The sequence below is a fragment of the Pleurodeles waltl genome, chromosome 2_2, assembly GCF_031143425.1.
Source record: "Pleurodeles waltl isolate 20211129_DDA chromosome 2_2, aPleWal1.hap1.20221129, whole genome shotgun sequence".
Classification (NCBI taxonomy): domain Eukaryota; kingdom Metazoa; phylum Chordata; class Amphibia; order Caudata; family Salamandridae; genus Pleurodeles; species Pleurodeles waltl.
Window position 1 is genome coordinate 1,167,519,940 of NC_090439.1, and position 20,458 is coordinate 1,167,540,397.

At 48.2% G+C, this 20,458-nt stretch overlaps 1 protein-coding gene across 2 annotated transcripts in view; it reads left to right on the forward strand.

Moving 5' to 3' along the window:
- Positions 1-20,458, forward strand: part of LOC138283026 (E3 ubiquitin-protein ligase TRIM11-like) — a 173,828-nt gene that overhangs the window by 110,014 nt on the left and 43,356 nt on the right. Inside the window, exon 4 of one of the 2 annotated variants that reach the window (XM_069221144.1) lies at positions 18,882-18,904. The exons of the other annotated variant lie outside the window; for it this stretch is intronic. Within the exon in view, the coding sequence (XP_069077245.1) occupies positions 18,882-18,904 (23 nt within the window). The remainder of the gene's footprint in view (positions 1-18,881; positions 18,905-20,458) is intronic. 2 annotated transcript variants of the gene reach the window in all.

Genomic DNA, 20,458 nt, shown 5'->3' on the forward strand with positions numbered 1-20,458 from the left:
AGGGACCGGTAATGCAGCTTTTTGGTGCCTGGGGCTGCAGGGGGAAGATTCCGTCGACCCACGGGAGATTTCTTCGGAGCTTCTAGTGCAGAGAGGAGGCAGACTACCCCCACAGCATGCACCACCAGGAAAACAGTCGAGAAGGCGGCAGGATCAGCGTTACAGAGTTGCAGTAGTCGTCTTTGCTACTATGTTGCAGGTTTGCAGGCTTCCAGCGCGGTCAGCAGTCGATTCCTTGGCAGAAGGTGAAGAGAGAGATGCAGAGGAACTCGGCTGAGCTCTTGCATTCGTTATCTAAAGTTTCCCCAGAGACAGAGACCCTAAATAGCCAGAAAAGAGGGTTTGGCTACCTAGGAGAGAGGATAGGCTAGCAACACCTGAAGGAGCCTATCAGAAGGAGTCTCTGACGTCACCTGGTGGCACTGGCCACTCAGAGCAGTCCAGTGTGCCAGCAGCACCTCTGTTTCCAAGATGGCAGAGGTCTGGAGCACACTGGAGGAGCTCTGGACACCTCCCAGGGGAGGTGCAGGTCAGGGGAGTGGTCACTCCCCTTTCCTTTGTCCAGTTTCGCGCCAGAGCATGGTTAAGGGGTCCCCTGAACCGGTGTAGACTGGCTTATGCAGAATTGGGCACATCTGTGCCCAAGAAAGCATTTCCAGAGGCTGGGGGAGGCTACTCCTCCCCTGCCTTCACACCATTTTCCAAAGGGAGAGGGTGTAACACCCTCTCTCAGAGGAAGTTCTTTGTTCTGCCATCCTGGGCCAGGCCTGGCTGGACCCCAGGAGGGCAGATGCCTGTCTGAGGGGTTGGCAGCAGCAGCAGCTGCAGTGAAACCCCAGGAAGGGCAGTTTGGCAGTACCAGGGTCTGTGCTACAGACCCCTGGGATCATGGGATTGTGCCAACTATGCCAGGATGGTATAGAGGGGGCAATTCCATGATCATAGACATGTTAAATGGCCATATTCGGAGTTACCATTGTGAAGCTACATATAGGTAGTGACCTATATGTAGTGCACGCGTGTAATGGTGTCCCCGCACTCACAAAGTCCGGGGAATTGGCCCTGAACAATGTGGGGGCACCTTGGCTAGAGCCAGGGTGCCCTCACACTAAGTAACTTTGCACCTAACCTTTACCAGGTAAAGGTTAGACATATAGGTGACTTATAAGTTACTTAAGTGCAGTGTAAAATGGCTGTGAAATAACGTGGATGTTATTTCACTCAGGCTGCAGTGGCAGGCCTGTGTAAGAATTGTCAGAGCTCCCTATGGGTGGCAAAAGAAATGCTGCAGCCCATAGGGATCTCCTGGAACCCCAATACCCTGGGTACCTCAGTACCATATACTAGGGAATTATAAGGGTGTTCCAGTAAGCCAATGTAAATTGGTAAAATTGGTCACTAGCCTGTCAGTGACAATTTGTACAGAGAGAGCATAACCACTGAGGTTCTGATTAGCAGAGCCTCAGTGAGACAGTTAGGCACCACACAGGGAACACATACATATAGGCCACAACCTTATGAGCACTGGGGTCCTGACTAGCAGGGTCCCAGTGACACATAACAAACATACTGAAAACATAGGGTTTTCACTATGAGCACTGGGCCCTGGCTAGCAGGATCCCAGTGAGACAGTGAAAACACCCTGACATACACTCACAAACAGGCCAAAAGTGGGGGTAACAAGGCTAGAAAGAGGCTACTTTCTCACACAACTCCCCCCCCCCCCCCAAACGAAGGACAATAAGGCTAACCTTGGCCAGTTGAGACTTTATTGTCTAAGTGGTGATAAGTAGAGAGTAGCTCTGCAATAGACTGGTTACTCCCTTTATCATCCACTATATGGTTACTTCCCTGTGGGGATGTAAACCACCCTGTTTGAAGTTTTTTAGCTAAGCAACAATGTGAAGATGTATTTTCAGAGTTTCTATCAGTAAGTTTTAGTTTAGAGCAGTGGGAATTGTCCACTGAACCTATTTGTAGTGATGGAAATGCCAGACAGGGATGCTGTCTCAGAAAAGCCATAGCTGGCCAAAAACTTTGTCCATATGGCTGGAAGAGAGAACAGGGATGCTGTTTCTCTTGGGTTGGAGCAGGGCAGGGATGCTGTCCTATGAGCTCCACACTAGGGCAGGGATGCTGTCCTAAGTGTTGTGAGGCAGTGCAGAGTTTCTGCACTAAGGTTTCTCTGGGAGGGTTGGAGGGATGCTCCATGTTAACTAAAATGGTGCTCTTTTTGTCACCAATGTTAGTTATCCCACAGAGAGGTACTTCCACCTCAGGGAGTACAGCTTTGCCAGCTGATGATTCCCTTGGAACAGGTGCCACCCCAGGAGAGGTTTCTCCCACCACAGGAATGGTATCCTGAATGGTAGGGTGGGTAGGGGATACTATGATACCCTTTTTTCCTGTTGATGGAGAGGGATCCTGATTTTTCAGGCCTTCTCTCCTTTGCTTTTTCATTTCAGTAGAAATGAGAGGGAACAATTCCTCAGGGATGCCCAGCATGGCTGCATGGGCATAAAACTCTACATCAGCCCAACCTGAGGCCTCTAGGTCATTACCTAAGAGACAGTCTACAGGTAAGCTAGGTGATACCACCACCTGCTTAGGGCCAGTAACTCCACCCCAACTAAACTGAATTATAGCTAAGGGAAGAAACTTAGTGGAGTTATGGACATCAATAATCTTATACTGTTGTCCAATGATGTGTTGATCAGGGTGCACTAGGTTTTCAGTCACCAAAGTGATACTGGCACCTGTGTCCCTGTAGGCCAAGGCCTCAACACCATTTATTGAAACTGTCTGCCTGTACTTATCCATTGTAAGGGGACAAGCAGCCAGTGTGGCAAGGCCAATGCCACTAGGTGTGACAGAAACTGTCTTGGGACTGACTACCCCAGTTTCTACTATGGACCCATAAGTGAACCCAACTACAACCTTTGCTTGACTGTTGCCAGCAGTCCCACCACTAGTACCACTACTGCTAGGGGCACTAGAGCTTGATGTATTAGTGGTGGTAGGCTCAGGGGGTTTACCTGGACAGGACTTATCCCCTGGCCTATGGCCTCTGTTTTTACACACAAAGCACCAAGGCTTTTTAATGTGTGCAGGTTGAGAAGAAGAGGAAGAATTAGTTTTATCCCCACCCTCTGAAGAGTGTTTAAGATTTGAAGTGGGATCTTTGGTTTTACCCTTATCCCCATGCTTATCTTGAGATTTTTCACCATCTTTTTTCTTATTGACATCTTTGTCACCCCCTGTATGAACTTTTCTGTTCACCCTTGTTCTGACCCATTTGACTGCCTTCTTTCCCAATTCTTGGGGAGAGGTCAGATCAGAGTCTACCAGGTACTGGTGCAACAAATCAGACACACACTTATTAAGAATATGCTCTCTCAGGATCAAGTTATACAGGCTGTCATAATCAGTAACTTTACTGCCATGTAACCACCCCTCCAAGGCCTTCACTGAATGGTCAATGAAATCAACCCAGTCTTGTGAAGACTCCTTTTTGGTGTCTCTGAACTTTATCCTGTATTGTTCAGTGGTTAAGCCATAACCATCCAGGAGTGCATTCTTAAGAACTGTAAAATTATTGGCATCACTTTCTTTCACAGTAAGGAGCCTATCCCTACCCTTTCCACTAAATGATAGCCATAGGATAGCAGCCCACTGCCTTTGAGGGACATCCTGTACAACACAGGCCCTCTCAAGTGCAGCAAACCACTTGTTAATGACATCCCCCTCCTTATATGGGGGAACTATCTTGTGCAGATTCCTGGAATCATGCTCTTTTACAGGATGACTATTGGGAATACTGCTGCTGCCACCATGGGTTTCAAAACCCAACTTCTGTCTTTCCTTCTCTAATTCTAAAGACTGTCTATCCAAATCCAGCTGTTGCTTCTTGAGCTTCAGTCTGGTTTGTTCCACTCTCAATCTATTGAGCTCCCTTTCTAACAATCTGTCATCAGGGTGGGTGGTAGGGACATGCCTTGAAACAGAATTATGGTGAGAATGGACAGAAGGAGACCTATCCCTTACAGAGGGCACCCTAACAGCTTGGCTGATAGTGTAATGTGAGAGTACATCATCTGTATGATGTGACTCCACCTCAGTACCAACTATGCTAGACTGTCTTGTAATGGGAAGGCTAAGAAGTTTCTTTCCTGAACCTTTTCCTGGGGGAGTCCCTGGATCAGATTGGGAACCATTAGCTACTTTTTCAACAGATGGGGCACTTTTAGCCTTATCTTGTTCTCTAAGCATGTTAAATAACAGTTCCAAGGAAGGATTCTTCCCTACACTCAAACCTCTCTCTATGCAGAGACTCCTTGCTCCTTTCCAGGTAAGGTGATCATATGCAAGTTTGGACAGATCAACATTTTGGCTTGTGCCAGACATTTTTAGAGAGAGTTAAAGTGATAGAAAAAGAAAAAAAAGTTTTCAGAACTTTTTAGAAAGACAGAAAAAAAACTTTTAAAACTTTTTAGAACTTTTTAGAAAGTTTAGAAGTACTTTTCAGCACTTTAGAAAAGAGTGAAAAGAGGAAATGCAAAACTTTTTGGTTATGTGTATATACACTGAACTTGTTTTGTATATTTTTCTCTTATGAAAAGTACAATGACAAGAGTGGTAAGTAGTCTCAAAGCACTTATCCCACCGCTGCACAACCAATGTAGGAAGCTGGACTGGCTTGTAGTGAGTACCAAGGGGTACTTGCACCTTGCACCAGGCCCAGTTATCCCTTATTAGAGTATAGGGTGTCTAGCAGCATAGGCTGATAGATAATGGTAGCTTAGCAGAGAAGCTTAGGCTGAACTAGGAGACGAGTGAAGCTCCTACAGTACCACTTAGTGTCATATGCACAATATCATAAGAAAACACAATACACAGTTATACTAAAATAAGGGTACTTTATTTTTATGACCATATGCCAAAGTATCTCAGAGTGTACCCTCAGTGAGAGGATAGGAAATATACACAAGATATATATACACAATACCAGAAATATGCAGTATAGTCTTAGAAAACAGTGCAAACAATGTATAGTTACAATAGGATGCAATGGGGACACATAGGGATAGGGGCAACACAAACCATATACTCCAAAAGTGGAATGCGAACCACGAATGGACCCCAAACCTATGTGACCTTGTAGAGGGTCGCTGGAACTATTAGAAAATAGTGAGAGTTAGAAAAATAACCCTCCCCAAGACCCTGAAAAGTGAGTGCAAAGTGCACTAAAGTTCCCCTAAGGACAAAGAAGTCGTGTTAGAGGAATAATGCAGGAAAGACACAAACCAACAATGCAACAACGATGGATTTCCAATCTTGGGTACCTGTGGAACAAGGGGACCAAGTCCAAAAGTCACAAGCAAGTCGGAGATGGGCAGATGCCCAGGAAATGCCAGCTGTGGGTGCAAAGAAGCTTCTACTGGACAGAAGAAGCTGAGGTTTCTGCAGGAACGAAAAGGGCTAGAGACTTCCCCTTCGGTGGACAGATCCCTCTCGCCGTGGAGAGTCGTGTAGAAGTGTTTTCCCGCCAGAAGAACGCCAACAAGCCTTGCTAGCTGCAAATCGCGCGTTTAGCGTTTTTGGACACTGCTGTGGCCCAGGAAGGACCAGGATGTCGCAAATTGCGCCAGGAGGTAGAGGGGACGTCGAGCAAGACAAGGAGCCCTCTCAGCAGCAGGTAGCACCCGGAGAAGTGCCAGAAACAGGCACTACGAGGATGTGTGAAACGGTGCTCACCCGAAGTTACACAAAGGAGTCCCACGTCGCCGGAGACCAACTTAGAAAGTCGTGCAATGCAGGTTAGAGTGCTGTGGACCCAGGCTTGGCTGTGCACAAAGGATTTCCGCCGGAAGTGCACAGGGGCCGGAGTAGCTGCAAAAGTCGCGGTTCCCAGCAATGCAGTCTAGCGAGGTGAGGCAAGGACTTACCTCCACCAAACTTGGACTGAAGAGTCACTGGACTGTGGGAGTCACTTGGACAGAGTTGCTGGATTCGAGGGACCTCGCTCGTCATGCTGAGAGGAGACCCAAGGGACCGGTAATGCAGCTTTTTGGTGCCTGGGGCTGCAGGGGGAAGATTCCGTCGACCCACGGGAGATTTCTTCTGAGCTTCTAGTGCAGAGAGGAGGCAGACTACCCCCACAGCATGCACCACCAGGAAAACAGTCGAGAAGGCGGCAGGATCAGCGTTACAGAGTTGCAGTAGTCGTCTTTGCTACTATGTTGCAGGTTTGCAGGCTTCCAGCGCGGTCAGCAGTCGATTCCTTGGCAGAAAGATAATGCCGAAAGAACGCCAACAAGCCTTGCTAGCTGCAAATCGTGCGGTTAGCTGTGAGAAGGTAGCCTCTTTCTAGCCTTGTTACCCCCACGTTTGGCCTGTTTGTGAGTGTATGTCAGGGTGTTTGTCACTGTTTTCACTGTCTCACTGGGATCCTGATGGCCAGGCCTCAGTGCTCATAGTGAGAACACCATGTTTTCAGTATGGTTGTTATGTGTCACTGGGATCCTGCTAGTCAGGACCCCAGTGCTCATAGGTTTGTGGCCTATATGTATGTGTCACTGGGACCCTGTCACACAGGGCCTCAGTGCTCATAGGTGTGCATGTATATGTTCCCTGTGTGGTGCCTAACTGTCTCACTGAGGCTCTGCTAACCAGAACCTCAGTGGTTATGCTCTCTCATTACTTTCAAATTGTCACTAACAGGCTAGTGACCATTTTTACCAATTTACATTGGCTTACTGGAACACCCTTATAATTCCCTAGTATATGGTACTGAGGTACCCAGGGTATTGGGGTTCCAGGAGATCCCTATGGGCTGCAGCATTTCTTTTGCCACCCATAGGGAGCTCTGACAATTCTTACACAGGCCTGCCACTGCAGCCTGAGTGAAATAACGTCCACGTTATTTCACAGCCATTTTACACTGCACTTAAGTAACTTATAAGTCACCTATATGTCTAACCTTTACCTGGTAAAGGTTGGGTGCAAAGTTACTTAGTGTGAGGGCACCCTGGCACTAGCCAAGGTGCCCCCACATTGTTCAGAGCCAATTCCCTGAACTTTGTGAGTGCGGGGACACCATTACACGCGTGCACTACATATAGGTCACTACCTATATGTAGCTTCACCATGGTAACTCCGAATATGGCCATGTAACATGTCTATGATCATGGAATTGCCCCCTCTATACCATCCTGGCATAGTTGGCACAATCCCATGATCCCAGTGGTCTGTAGCACAGACCCTGGTACTGCCAAAACTGCCCTTCCTGGGGTTTCACTGCAGCTGCTGCTGCTGCCAACCCCTCAGACAGGCAGCTGCCCTCCTGGGGTCCAGCCAGGCCTGGCCCAGGATGGCAGAACAAAGAACTTCCTCTGAGAGAGGGTGTGACACCCTCTCCCTTTGGAAAATGGTGTGAAGGCAGGGGAGGAGTAGCCTCCCCCAGCCTCTGGAAATGCTTTGTTGGGCACAGATGTGCCCAATTCTGCATAAGCCAGTCTACACCGGTTCAGGGACCCCTTAGCCCCTGCTCTGGCGCGAAACTGGACAAAGGAAAGGGGAGTGACCACTCCCCTGACCTGCACCTCCCCTGGGAGGTGTCCAGAGCTCCTCCAGTGTGCTCCAGACCTCTGCCATCTTGGAAACAGAGGTGCTGCTGGCACACTGGACTGCTCTGAGTGGCCAGTGCCACCAGGTGACGTCAGAGACTCCTTGTGATAGGCTCCTTCAGGTGTTAGTAGCCTTTCCTCTCTCCTAGGTAGCCAAACCCTCTTTTCTGGCTATTTAGGGTCTCTGTCTCTGGGGAAACTTTAGATAACGAATGCATGAGCTCAGCCGAGTTCCTCTGCATCTCCCTCTTCACCTTCTGATAAGGAATCGACCGCTGACCGCGCTGGAAGCCTGCAAACCTGCAACATAGTAGCAAAGACGACTACTGCAACTCTGTAACGCTGATCCTGCTGCCTTCTCGACTGTTTTCCTGCTTGTGCATGCTGTGGGGGTAGTCTGCCTCCTCTCTGCACCAGAAGCTCCGAAGAAATCTCCCGTGGGTCGATGGAATCTTCCCCCTGCAAACCGCAGGCACCAAAAAGCTGCATTACCGGTCCCTTGGGTCTCCTCTCAGCACGACGAGCGAGGTCCCTCGAATCCAGCGACACCGTCCAAGTGACCCCCACAGTCCAGTGACTCTTCAGCCCAAGTTTGGTGGAGGTAAGTCCTTGCCTCACCTCGCTGGGCTGCATTGCTGGGAACCGTGACTTTGCAAGCTACTCCGGCCCCTGTGCACTTCCGGCGGAAATCCTTCGTGCACAGCCAAGCCTGGGTCCACGGCACTCTAACCTGCATTGCACGACTTTCTAAGTTGGTCTCCGGCGACGTGGGACTCCTTTGTGCAACTTCGGCGAGCACCGTTTCACGCATCCTCGTAGTGCCTGTTTCTGGCACTTCTCCGGGTGCTACCTGCTTCAGTGAGGGCTCTTTGTCTTGCTCGACGTCCCCTCTCTCTGCAGGTCCAATTTGCGACCTCCTGGTCCCTCCTGGGCCCCAGCAATGTCCAAAAACGCCAAACGCATGATTTGCGTGTAGCAAGGCTTGTTGGCGTCCATCCGGCGGGAAAACACTTCTGCACGACTCTCCAAGGCGTGGGGGATCCATCCTCCAAAGGGGAAGTCTCTAGCCCTTGTCGTTCCTGCAGTATTCACAGTTCTTCAGCCTAGTAAGAGCTTCTTTGCACCAACCGCTGGCATTTCTTGGGCATCTGCCCATCTCCGAGTTGCTTGTGACTTTTGGACTTGGTCCCCTTGTTCCACAGGTACCCTCAGTCAGGAATCCATCGTTGTTGCATTGCTGATTTGTGTTTTCCTTGCATTTTCCCTCTAACACGACTATTTTGTCCTTAGGGGAACTTTGGTGCACTTTGCACTCACTTTTCAGGGTCTTGGGAAGGGTTATTTTGCTAACTCTCACTATTTTCTAATAGTCCCAGCGACCCTCTACAAGGTCACATAGGTTTGGGGTCCATTCGTGGTTCGCATTCCACTTCTGGAGTATATGGTTTGTGTTGCCCCTATCCCTATGTTTCCCCATTGCATCCTATTGTAACTATACATTGTTTGCACTGTTTTCTAAGACTATATTGCATATTTTTGCTATTGTGTATATATATCTTGTGTATATTTCCTATCCTCTCACTGAGGGTACACTCTAAGATACTTTGGCATATTGTCATAAAAATAAAGTACCTTTATTTTTAGTATAACTGTGTATTGTGTTTTCTTATGATATTGTGCATATGACACTAAGTGGTACTGTAGTAGCTTCACACGTCTCCTAGTTCAGCCTAAGCTGCTCTGCTAAGCTACCATTATCTATCAGCCTAAGCTGCTAGACACCCTATACACTAATAAGGGATAACTGGGCCTGGTGCAAGGTGCAAGTACCCCGTGGTACTCACTACAAGCCAGTCCAGCCTCCTACATTGGTTGTGCAGCGGTGGGATAAGTGCTTTGAGACTACTTACCACTCTTGTCATTGTACTTTTCATAAGAGAAAAATATACAAAACAAGGTCAGTGTATATACACATAGCCAAAAAGTTTTGCATTTCCTCTTTTCACTCTTTTCTAAGTGCTGAAAAGTACTTCTAAACTTTCAAAAAGTTCTTAAAAGTTTAAAAAGTTTTTTTCTGTCTTTCCAAAAAGTTCTGAAAACTTTTTTCTCTTTGTCTATCACTTTAACTCTCTCTAAAAATGTCTGGCACAGGCCAAAAAGTTGAACTGTCCAAACTTGCATATGATCACCTTAGCTGGAAAGGAGCAAGGAGTCTCTGCATAGAGAGAGGTTTGAGTGTAGGGAAGAATCCTTCCTTAGAACTGTTAATTAATATGCTTAGAGTACAGGATAAGGCCATAAGTGCCCAATCTGTAGAAAAAGTAGCTAATGGTTCTCAATCTGATCCAGGGACTCCCCCAGGAAAAGGTTCAGGAAAGAAACTTCTCAGCCTGCCCATTACTAGACAGTCTAGCATAGTTGGTACAGAGGTTGAATCACATCATACTGATGGTGTGCTCTCACATTATACTGGTAGCCAAGCTGTTAGGGTGCCCTCTGTAAGGGACAGGTCTCCTTCTGTTCATTCCCATCATACCTCTGTATCTAGAAATGTCCCTCCCACCCACCCTGATGACAGATTGTTAGAAAGGGAGCTCAATAGATTGAGAGTGGAACAAACCAGACTGAAGCTCAAGAAGCAACAGCTGGATTTGGATAGACAGTCTTTAGAATTAGAGAAGGAAAGACAGAAGTTGGGTTTAGATACCCATGGTGGCAGCAGCAGTATTCCCCATAGTCATCCTGCAAAAGAGCATGATTCCAGGAATCTGCACAAGATAGTTCCCCCTTATAAGGAGGGGGATGACATTAACAAGTGGTTTGCTGCACTTGAGAGGGCCTGTGCTGTACAGGATGTCCCTCAAAAGCAGTGGGCTGCTATCCTATGGCTATCATTTAGTGGAAAAGGTAGGGATAGGCTCCTTACTGTAAAAGAAAATGATGCCAATAATTTTACAGTTCTTAAGAATGCACTCCTGGATGGTTATGGCTTAACCACTGAACAGTACAGGATAAAGTTCAGAGAGACCAAAAAGGAGTCTTCACAAGACTGGGTTGATTTCATTCACCATTCAGTGAAGGCCTTGGAGGGGTGGTTACATGGCAGTAAAGTTACTGATTATGAAAGCCTGTATAACACAATCCTGAGAGAGCATATACTTAATAATTGTGTGTCTGATTTGTTGCACCAGTACCTGGTAGACTCTGATCTGACCTCTCCCCAAGAATTGGGAAAGAAGGCAGACAAATGGGTCAGAACAAGGGTGAACAGAAAAGTTCATACAGGGGCTGACAAAGATGGCAATAAGAAGAAAGATGGTGAAAAATCTCAAGATAAGCATGGGGATAAGGGTAAAACCAAAGATCCCACTTCAAATCTTAAACACTCTTCAGAGGGTGGGGATAAAACAAATTCTTCCTCTTCTTCCCAACCTGCACACATTAAAAAGCCTTGGTGCTTTGTGTGTAAAAACAGAGGCCATAGGCCAGGGGATAAGTCCTGTCCAGGTAAACCCCCTGAGCCTACCACCACTAATACATCAAGCTCTAGTGCCCCTAGCAGTAGTGGTACTAGTGGTGGGACTGCTGGCAACAGTCAAGCAAAGGGTGTAGTTGGGTTCACTTATGGGTCCATAGTGGAAACTGATGTAATCAGTCCCAAGACAGTTTCTGTCACACCTGGTGGCATTGGCCTTGCCACACTGGCTGCTTGTCCCCTTACAATGGATAAGTACAGGCAGACAGTTTCAATTAATGGTGTTGAGGCCTTGGCCTACAGGGACACAGGTGCCAGTTTCACTTTGGTGACTGAAAACCTAGTGCCTCCTGAACAACACATCATTGGACAACAGTATAAGATTATTGATGTCCATAACTCCACTAAGTTTCTTCCCTTAGCTATAATTCAGTTTAGTTGGGGTGGAGTTACTGGCCCTAAGCAGGTGGTGGTATCACCTAGCTTACCTGTAGACTGTCTCTTAGGTAATGACCTAGAGGCCTCAGGTTGGGCTGATGTAGAGTTTTATGCCCATGCAGCCATGCTGGGCATCCCTGAGGAATTGTTCCCTCTCATTTCAAGTGAAATGAAAAAGCAAAGGAGAGAAGGCCTGAAAACTCAGGATCCCTCTCCATCAACAGGTAAAAAGGGTATCACAGTATCCCCTAACCACCCTACCATTCAGGATACTATTCCTGTGGTGGGAGAAACCTCTCCTGGGGTGGCACCTGTTCCAAGGGAATCATCAGCTGGCAAAGCTGGACTCCCTGAGGTGGAAGTACCTCTCTGTGGGATAACTAACATTGGTGAGAAAAACAGCACCATTTTAGTTAACATGGAGCATCCCTCCAACCCTCCCAGAGAAACTTTAGTGCAGAAACCCTGCACTACCTCACAACACTTAGGACAGCATCCCTGCCCTAGTGTGGAGCTCATAGGACAGCATCCCTGCCCTGCTCCAACTCAAGAGAAACAGCATCCCTGTTCTCTCTTCCAGCCAGATGGACAAAGTGTTTGCCCAGCGATGGCTTTTCTGAGACAGCATCCCTGTCTGGCATTTCCATCACTACAAATAGGTTCAGTGGACAATTCCCACTGCTCTAAACTAAAACTTACTGATAGAAACTCTGAAAATACATCTTCACATTGTTGCTTAGCTAAAAAACTTCAAACAGGGTGGTTTACATCCCCACAGGGAAGTAACCATATAGTGGATGATAAAGGGAGTAACCAGTCTATTGCAGAGCTACTCTCTACTTATCACCACTTAGACAATAAAGTCTCAACTGGCCAAGGTTAGCCTTATTGTCCTTCGTTTGGGGGGGGGGTTGTGTGAGAAGGTAGCCTCTTTCTAGCCTTGTTACCCCCACGTTTGGCCTGTTTGTGAGTGTATGTCAGGGTGTTTGTCACTGTTTTCACTGTCTCACTGGGATCCTGATGGCCAGGCCTCAGTGCTCATAGTGAGAACACCATGTTTTCAGTATGGTTGTTATGTGTCACTGGGATCCTGCTAGTCAGGACCCCAGTGCTCATAGGGTTGTGGCCTATATGTATGTGTCACTGGGACCCTGTCACACAGGGCCTCAGTGCTCATAGGTGTGCATGTATATGTTCCCTGTGTGGTGCCTAACTGTCTCACTGAGGCTCTGCTAACCAGAACCTCAGTGGTTATGCTCTCTCATTACTTTCAAATTGTCACTAACAGGCTAGTGACCATTTTTACCAATTTACATTGGCTTACTGGAACACCCTTATAATTCCCTAGTATATGGTACTGAGGTACCCAGGGTATTGGGGTTCCAGGAGATCCCTATGGGCTGCAGCATTTCTTTTGCCACCCATAGGGAGCTCTGACAATTCTTACACAGGCCTGCCACTGCAGCCTGAGTGAAATAACGTCCACGTTATTTCACAGCCATTTTACACTGCACTTAAGTAACTTATAAGTCACCTATATGTCTAACCTTTACCTGGTAAAGGTTGGGTGCAAAGTTACTTAGTGTGAGGGCACCCTGGCACTAGCCAAGGTGCCCCCACATTGTTCAGAGCCAATTCCCTGAACTTTGTGAGTGCGGGGACACCATTACACGCGTGCACTACATATAGGTCACTACCTATATGTAGCTTCACCATGGTAACTCCGAATATGGCCATGTAACATGTCTATGATCATGGAATTGCCCCCTCTATACCATCCTGGCATAGTTGGCACAATCCCATGATCCCAGTGGTCTGTAGCACAGACCCTGGTACTGCCAAAACTGCCCTTCCTGGGGTTTCACTGCAGCTGCTGCTGCTGCCAACCCCTCAGACAGGCAGCTGCCCTCCTGGGGTCCAGCCAGGCCTGGCCCAGGATGGCAAAACAAAGAACTTCCTCTGAGAGAGGGTGTGACACCCTCTCCCTTTGGAAAATGGTGTGAAGGCAGGGGAGGAGTAGCCTCCCCCAGCCTCTGGAAATGCTTTGTTGGGCACAGATGTGCCCAATTCTGCATAAGCCAGTCTACACCGGTTCAGGGACCCCTTAGCCCCTGCTCTGGCGCGAAACTGGACAAAGGAAAGGGGAGTGACCACTCCCCTGACCTGCACCTCCCCTGGGAGGTGTCCAGAGCTCCTCCAGTGTGCTCCAGACCTCTGCCATCTTGGAAACAGAGGTGCTGCTGGCACACTGGACTGCTCTGAGTGGCCAGTGCCACCAGGTGACGTCAGAGACTCCTTGTGATAGGCTCCTTCAGGTGTTAGTAGCCTTTCCTCTCTCCTAGGTAGCCAAACCCTCTTTTCTGGCTATTTAGGGTCTCTGTCTCTGGGGAAACTTTAGATAACGAATGCATGAGCTCAGCCGAGTTCCTCTGCATCTCCCTCTTCACCTTCTGATAAGGAATCGACCGCTGACCGCGCTGGAAGCCTGCAAACCTGCAACATAGTAGCAAAGACGACTACTGCAACTCTGTAACGCTGATCCTGCCGCCTTCTCGACTGTTTTCCTGCTTGTGCATGCTGTGGGGGTAGTCTGCCTCCTCTCTGCACCAGAAGCTCCGAAGAAATCTCCCGTGGGTCGACGGAATCTTCCCCCTGCAAACCGCAGGCACCAAAAAGCTGCATTACCGGTCCCTTGGGTCTCCTCTCAGCACGACGAGCGAGGTCCCTCGAATCCAGCGACACCGTCCAAGTGACCCCCACAGTCCAGTGACTCTTCAGCCCAAGTTTGGTGGAGGTAAGTCCTTGCCTCACCTCGCTGGGCTGCATTGCTGGGAACCGCGACTTTGCAAGCTACTCCGGCCCCTGTGCACTTCCGGCGGAAATCCTTCGTGCACAGCCAAGCCTGGGTCCACGGCACTCTAACCTGCATTGCACGACTTTCTAAGTTGGTCTCCGGCGACGTGGGACTCCTTTGTGCAACTTCGGCGAGCACCGTTTCACGCATCCTCGTAGTGCCTGTTTCTGGCACTTCTCCGGGTGCTACCTGCTTCAGTGAGGGCTCTTTGTCTTGCTCGACGTCCCCTCTCTCTGCAGGTCCAATTTGCGACCTCCTGGTCCCTCCTGGGCCCCAGCAATGTCCAAAAACGCCAAACGCACGATTTGCGTGTAGCAAGGCTTGTTGGCGTCCATCCGGCGGGAACACACTTCTGCACGACTCTCCAAGGCGTGGGGGATCCATCCTCCAAAGGGGAAGTCTCTAGCCCTTGTCGTTCCTGCAGTATTCACAGTTCTTCAGCCTAGTAAGAGCTTCTTTGCACCAACCGCTGGCATTTCTTGGGCATCTGCCCATCTCCGAGCTGCTTGTGACTTTTGGACTTGGTCCCCTTGTTCCACAGGTACCCTCAGTCAGGAATCCATCGTTGTTGCATTGCTGATTTGTGTTTTCCTTGCATTTTCCCTCTAACACGACTATTTTGTCCTTAGGGGAACTTTGGTGCACTTTGCACTCACTTTTCAGGGTCTTGGGGAGGGTTATTTTGCTAACTCTCACTATTTTCTAATAGTCCCAGCGACCCTCTACAAGGTCACATAGGTTTGGGGTCCATTCGTGGTTCGCATTCCACTTCTGGAGTATATGGTTTGTGTTGCCCCTATCCCTATGTTTCCCCATTGCATCCTATTGTAACTATACATTGTTTGCACTGTTTTCTAAGACTATATTGCATATTTTTGCTATTGTGTATATATATCTTGTGTATATTTCCTATCCTCTCACTGAGGGTACACTCTAAGATACTTTGGCATATTGTCATAAAAATAAAGTACCTTTATTTTTAGTATAACTGTGTATTGTGTTTTCTTATGATATTGTGCATATGACACTAAGTGGTACTGTAGTAGCTTCACACGTCTCCTAGTTCAGCCTAAGCTGCTCTGCTAAGCTACCATTATCTATCAGCCTAAGCTGCTAGACACCCTATACACTAATAAGGGATAACTGGGCCTGGTGCAAGGTGCAAGTACCCCGTGGTACTCACTACAAGCCAGTCCAGCCTCCTACATTAGCGTTTTTGGACGCTGCTGTGGCCCAGGAAGGACCAGGATGTCGCAAATTGCGCCAGGAGGTAGAGGGGACGTCGAGCAAGACAAGGAGCCCTCTCAGCAGCAGGTAGCACCCGGAGAAGTGCCAGAAACAGGCACTACGAGGATGCGTGAAACGGTGCTCACCCGAAGTTACACAAAGGAGTCCCACGTCGCCGGAGACCCACTTAGAAAGTCGTGCAAAGCAGGTTAGAGTGCCGTGAACCCAGGCTTGGCTGTGCACAAAGGATTTCCGCCGGAAGTGCACAGGGGCCGGAGTAGCTGCAAAAGTCGCGGTTCCCAGCAATGCAGTCTAGCGAGGTGAGGCAAGGACTTACCTCCACCAAACTTGGACTGAAGAGTCACTGGACTGTGGGAGTCACTTGGACAGAGTTGCTGGATTCGAGGGACCTCGCTCGTCGTGCTGAGAGGAGACCCAAGGGACCGGTAATGCAGCTTTTTGGTGCCTGCGGTTGCAGGGGGAAGATTCCGTCGACCCACGGGAGATTTCTTCGGAGCTTCTAGTGCAGAGAGGAGGCAGACTACCCCCACAGCATGCACCACCAGGAAAACAGTCGAGAAGGCGGCAGGATCAGCGTTACAGAGTTGCAGTAGTCGTCTTTGCTACTATGTTGCAGGTTTGCAGGCTTCCAGCGCGGTCAGCAGTCGATTCCTTGGCAGAAGGTGAAGAGAGAGATGCAGAGGAACTCGGCTGAGCTCTTGCATTCGTTATCTAAAGTTTCCCCAGAGACAAAGACCCTAAATATCCAGAAAAGAGGGTTTGGCTACCTAGGAGAGAGGATAGGCTAGCAACACCTGAAGGAGCCTATCAGAAGGAGTCTCTGACGTCACCTGGTGGCACTGGCCACTCAGAGCAGTCCAGTGTGCCAGCAGCACCTCTGTTTCCAAGATGGCAGAGGTCTGGAGCACACTGGAGGAGCTCTGGACACCTCCCAGGGGAGGTGCAGGTCAGGGGAGTGGTCACTCCCCTTTCCTTTGTCCAGTTTCGCGCCAAAGCAGGGCTAAGGGGTCCCCTGAACCGGTGTAGACTGGCTTATGCAGAATTGGGCACATCTGTGCCCAAGAAAGCATTTCCAGAGGCTGGGGGAGGCTACTCCTCCCCTGCCTTCACACCATTTTCCAAAGGGAGAGGGTGTAACACCCTCTCTCAGAGGAAGTTCTTTGTTCTGCCATCCTGGGCCAGGCCTGGCTGGACCCCAGGAGGGCAGATGCCTGTCTGAGGGGTTGGCAGCAGCAGCAGCTGCAGTGAAACCCCAGGAAGGGCAGTTTGGCAGTACCAGGGTCTGTGCTACAGACCCCTGGGATCATGGGATTGTGCCAACTATGCCAGGATGGTATAGAGGGGGCAATTCCATGATCATAGACATGTTACATGGCCATATTCGGAGTTACCATTGTGAAGCTACATATAGGTAGTGACCTATATGTAGTGCACGCGTGTAATGGTGTCCCCTCACTCACAAAGTCGGGGGAATTGGCCCTGAACAATGTGGGGGCACCTTGGCTAGTGCCAGGGTGCCCTCACACTAAGTAACTTTGCACCTAACCTTTACCAGGTAAAGGTTACACATATAGGTGACTTATAAGTTACTTAAGTGCAATGAAAAATTGCTGTGAAATAACGTGGACGTTATTTCACTCCGGCTGCAGTGGCAGGCCTGTGTAAGAATTGTCAGAGCTCCCTATGGGTGGCAAAAGAAATGCTGCAGCCCATAGGGATCTCCTGGAACCCCAATACCCTGGGTACCTCAGTACCATATACTAGGGAATTATAAGGGTGTTCCAGTAAGCCAATGTAAATTGGTAAAATTGGTCACTAGCCTGTCAGTGACAATTTGTACAGAGAGAGCATAACCACTGAGGTTCTGATTAGCAGAGCCTCAGTGAGACAGTTAGGCACCTCACAGGGAACACATACATATAGGCCACAACCTTATGAGCACTGGGGTCCTGACTAGCAGGGTCTCAGTGACGCATAACAAACATACTGAAAACATAGGGTTTTCACTATGAGCACTGGGCCCTGGCTAGCAGGATCCCAGTGATACAGTGAAAACACCCTGACATACACTCACAAACAGGCCAAAAGTGGGGGTAACAAGGCTAGAAAGAGGCTACTTTCTCACACCGCCTCATAAAATTCATCGTCCTAGGGAAGGAACTCTAAGGGGTCCCCTTTCGACTGCTGATCCCTGGAAACCTCCATGTGTGCTAAAATTAGGTGCAAGTGAGGAATGAGGCAGCGCTGCACTAGTTTACAAGTGAACACCAGAATGTACAGTGAAAGCACTGCAAAGTGCCAATTGGTCCAAAGTGGACTGTTTGGGTCTCTGCTGGGCTCTGATTGGACTAATGCCTATGTTTGATTGGATGTTTTGTCTTCCATTCCCAAAGGTTCTTGGGATTTGTAGTTTATCATAAAGTTTGAATATGGCTGCTATTGATTACAGCGAAGGAAGAAAAGCATAATCTTCCCCTCTGGTCATGACATAGAATTACTTCCGTCCATTCATTTCATAATTTGTTCTTCAAATTGAAACAATTCAGAAGGACGTCCAGTTTTATTCATAGAACATAATCTGATGACTGAGACTGTTCCAGTTCAAGTGTGATCAGTTCTCAGAGAGCATTTGCAGCCGCCTGTTTTAAACTAAAACACCACGGTATGAAGACACAAGGACTTTTTCCTGAGTACTGGTTATACCCAGTTCTAGTGCTGCAGCTTGTATAAGTAGACATTTTCTAACAGAAACAAGAGACCTAAGGATCTTATCCCATGGTTTATCCAAAATCCTTGTTTATTTACATTTAATCCCATAGAAGTGTGTTAGAAGTATTTTTGGTGTGGTATACACTAGTTGTTTCTCAAGTGATGCAGGAGTTATAACAGGTCTGGCTTCTGATCTCAGGAACTCTAGACTATAATACATGATGTTTTCAGAATATATCAGATTGCACTGTCATCTGCCCTCATTCAGAATTCCAAAGTTCTGCTGTCTTGTGGGACCATTTGGGATATCAGAAGCTGTGCTGTGTCATGTGGCCCCATTCAGAACTTAGGGCCATATGTACAAACACGTTTTCCCATTGACACAGAATGGGAAAAACCCTTTGCTACATCTGGCCCTTACTCTCATGTGTGTAACTTGAATTTCACAACTTATATTGTACCTAAACGTCTGCCAGAATTTAAAATCTGTTGTGGAAACTGATGTCCTTCTGCTTGTTCTTCTGTTTTGCAGGATGTAAGAAGCGCCCTGGACAGGTAAGGTTGATTTATTGTTCTCCTCTCAGTGTGTAAGGAGCAGATCTGGCTGCAGTGTGGAAATGTCAGTACTGAGCTCACACAAATCCACTCTGCTGCCCGAGCAGTACTACCTCATACAATTATTATATGTAGACCACCTCGTAGCTACTCTCCTGTCTCCCAAACAGTGTTGCGGCCCCTCTGCTTATCCTGGAACTCAGAGTCTTATGAAAATACCCCCCGAGCCCAGGGAAACACGCTCATGTCCACAAAAATCACTTTTGTCCACAGAAACTACCTCACGTTTTCCACAATCACAGCATACTCAAAACCTCCTTCAACCTCCACATGATCGGAATGTCTCTGCACCCATGAAAGCCACTTTACTGGCCACGTTTGGGCTGACCCCTGAAAAATACCGTGAGACGTTTAGGGACAGCACCAAACTTTCCACACTGACTTGGGTAGACTGTTTTGATTTCTCCAATAAGGCACTGAGTGGTTGGGTATGGGGCAACAAAGTAAATGATGACAAAGGATTATATGATTTGATTCTGAGAGAGCATATGCTCAGTATTTGTTCTACAGAGTTGCGGCGGTACCTGGTTGACAATAAGCTGACTGATCCTAGAAAGCTTGCTGATACTAACCGGTATTCTAGCTGATTGACCCAGACCAAAATGGATTTGTGAGGCACCCCCAACGTGGGGACACACGAAACGCATTCTTGACTTAATAAATAAGGCAGATCGGGTTCGTAGGGACATTCTGCTTTTAACCCTGGACGTGGAGAAGTCCTTCATCAGAGAGCATTGGCCTTACCTGACCACAACATTAACCCACTTTGGTTTCGGCCCTCCGTTTCTCACATGGATCCATAGCACCTATAGCAAACCGTGGGCGATGGTGTGGGTGAACTGACATTCCTCCCAATCATTTCCCATACGCAGAGGCACCAGACAGGGTTGCCCTTTGTCACCCCTGCTATTGGAGCGGTTTGCACAGAGTGTACGATCTAATCCAAATATAACGGGTGTGACATCTGAAGGCGACGTGCACACCTTGGCTTTATACGTGGATAATGTTTTAGTCTCCTTAAATAATAATCCCAAGAGGGTCTTTCCGGCTCTTCTGCAGGAGATAGAGGAGTTCGGGAAGACCTCCGGCTTCCGCGTACATTTTCAGAAATCCCAAGCGCTTCATATTTCGGTCCCTCTTGTTGACCATCAGTATCTGGAAAGGCAGTTTCCATTATGTTGGCATAGACAGAGTATCCCTTATCTAGGGCTCAAGTTTGCTCCGATCATCTCCGACACTACCCCCATTAACTACCGCTTATTGGTACAGCGAGTACAATGCAGCCTGGCCAAATGGCAATCACCCCTGATTTCATGGCTGGGCCTCGTTGCTCCCCTTAAAATGACAATCCTTCTGCAAATCTTATACCTTTTTCTAACCATACCGGTCGAGCCTCTCCAGGGAACGCTTTAATCTTTACAGAAAGATTTTTACCATTTCATTTGAGCGGGAAGGCGGCCTCCCTATGCTATCAATCGCCAGCACAAGGCAGTC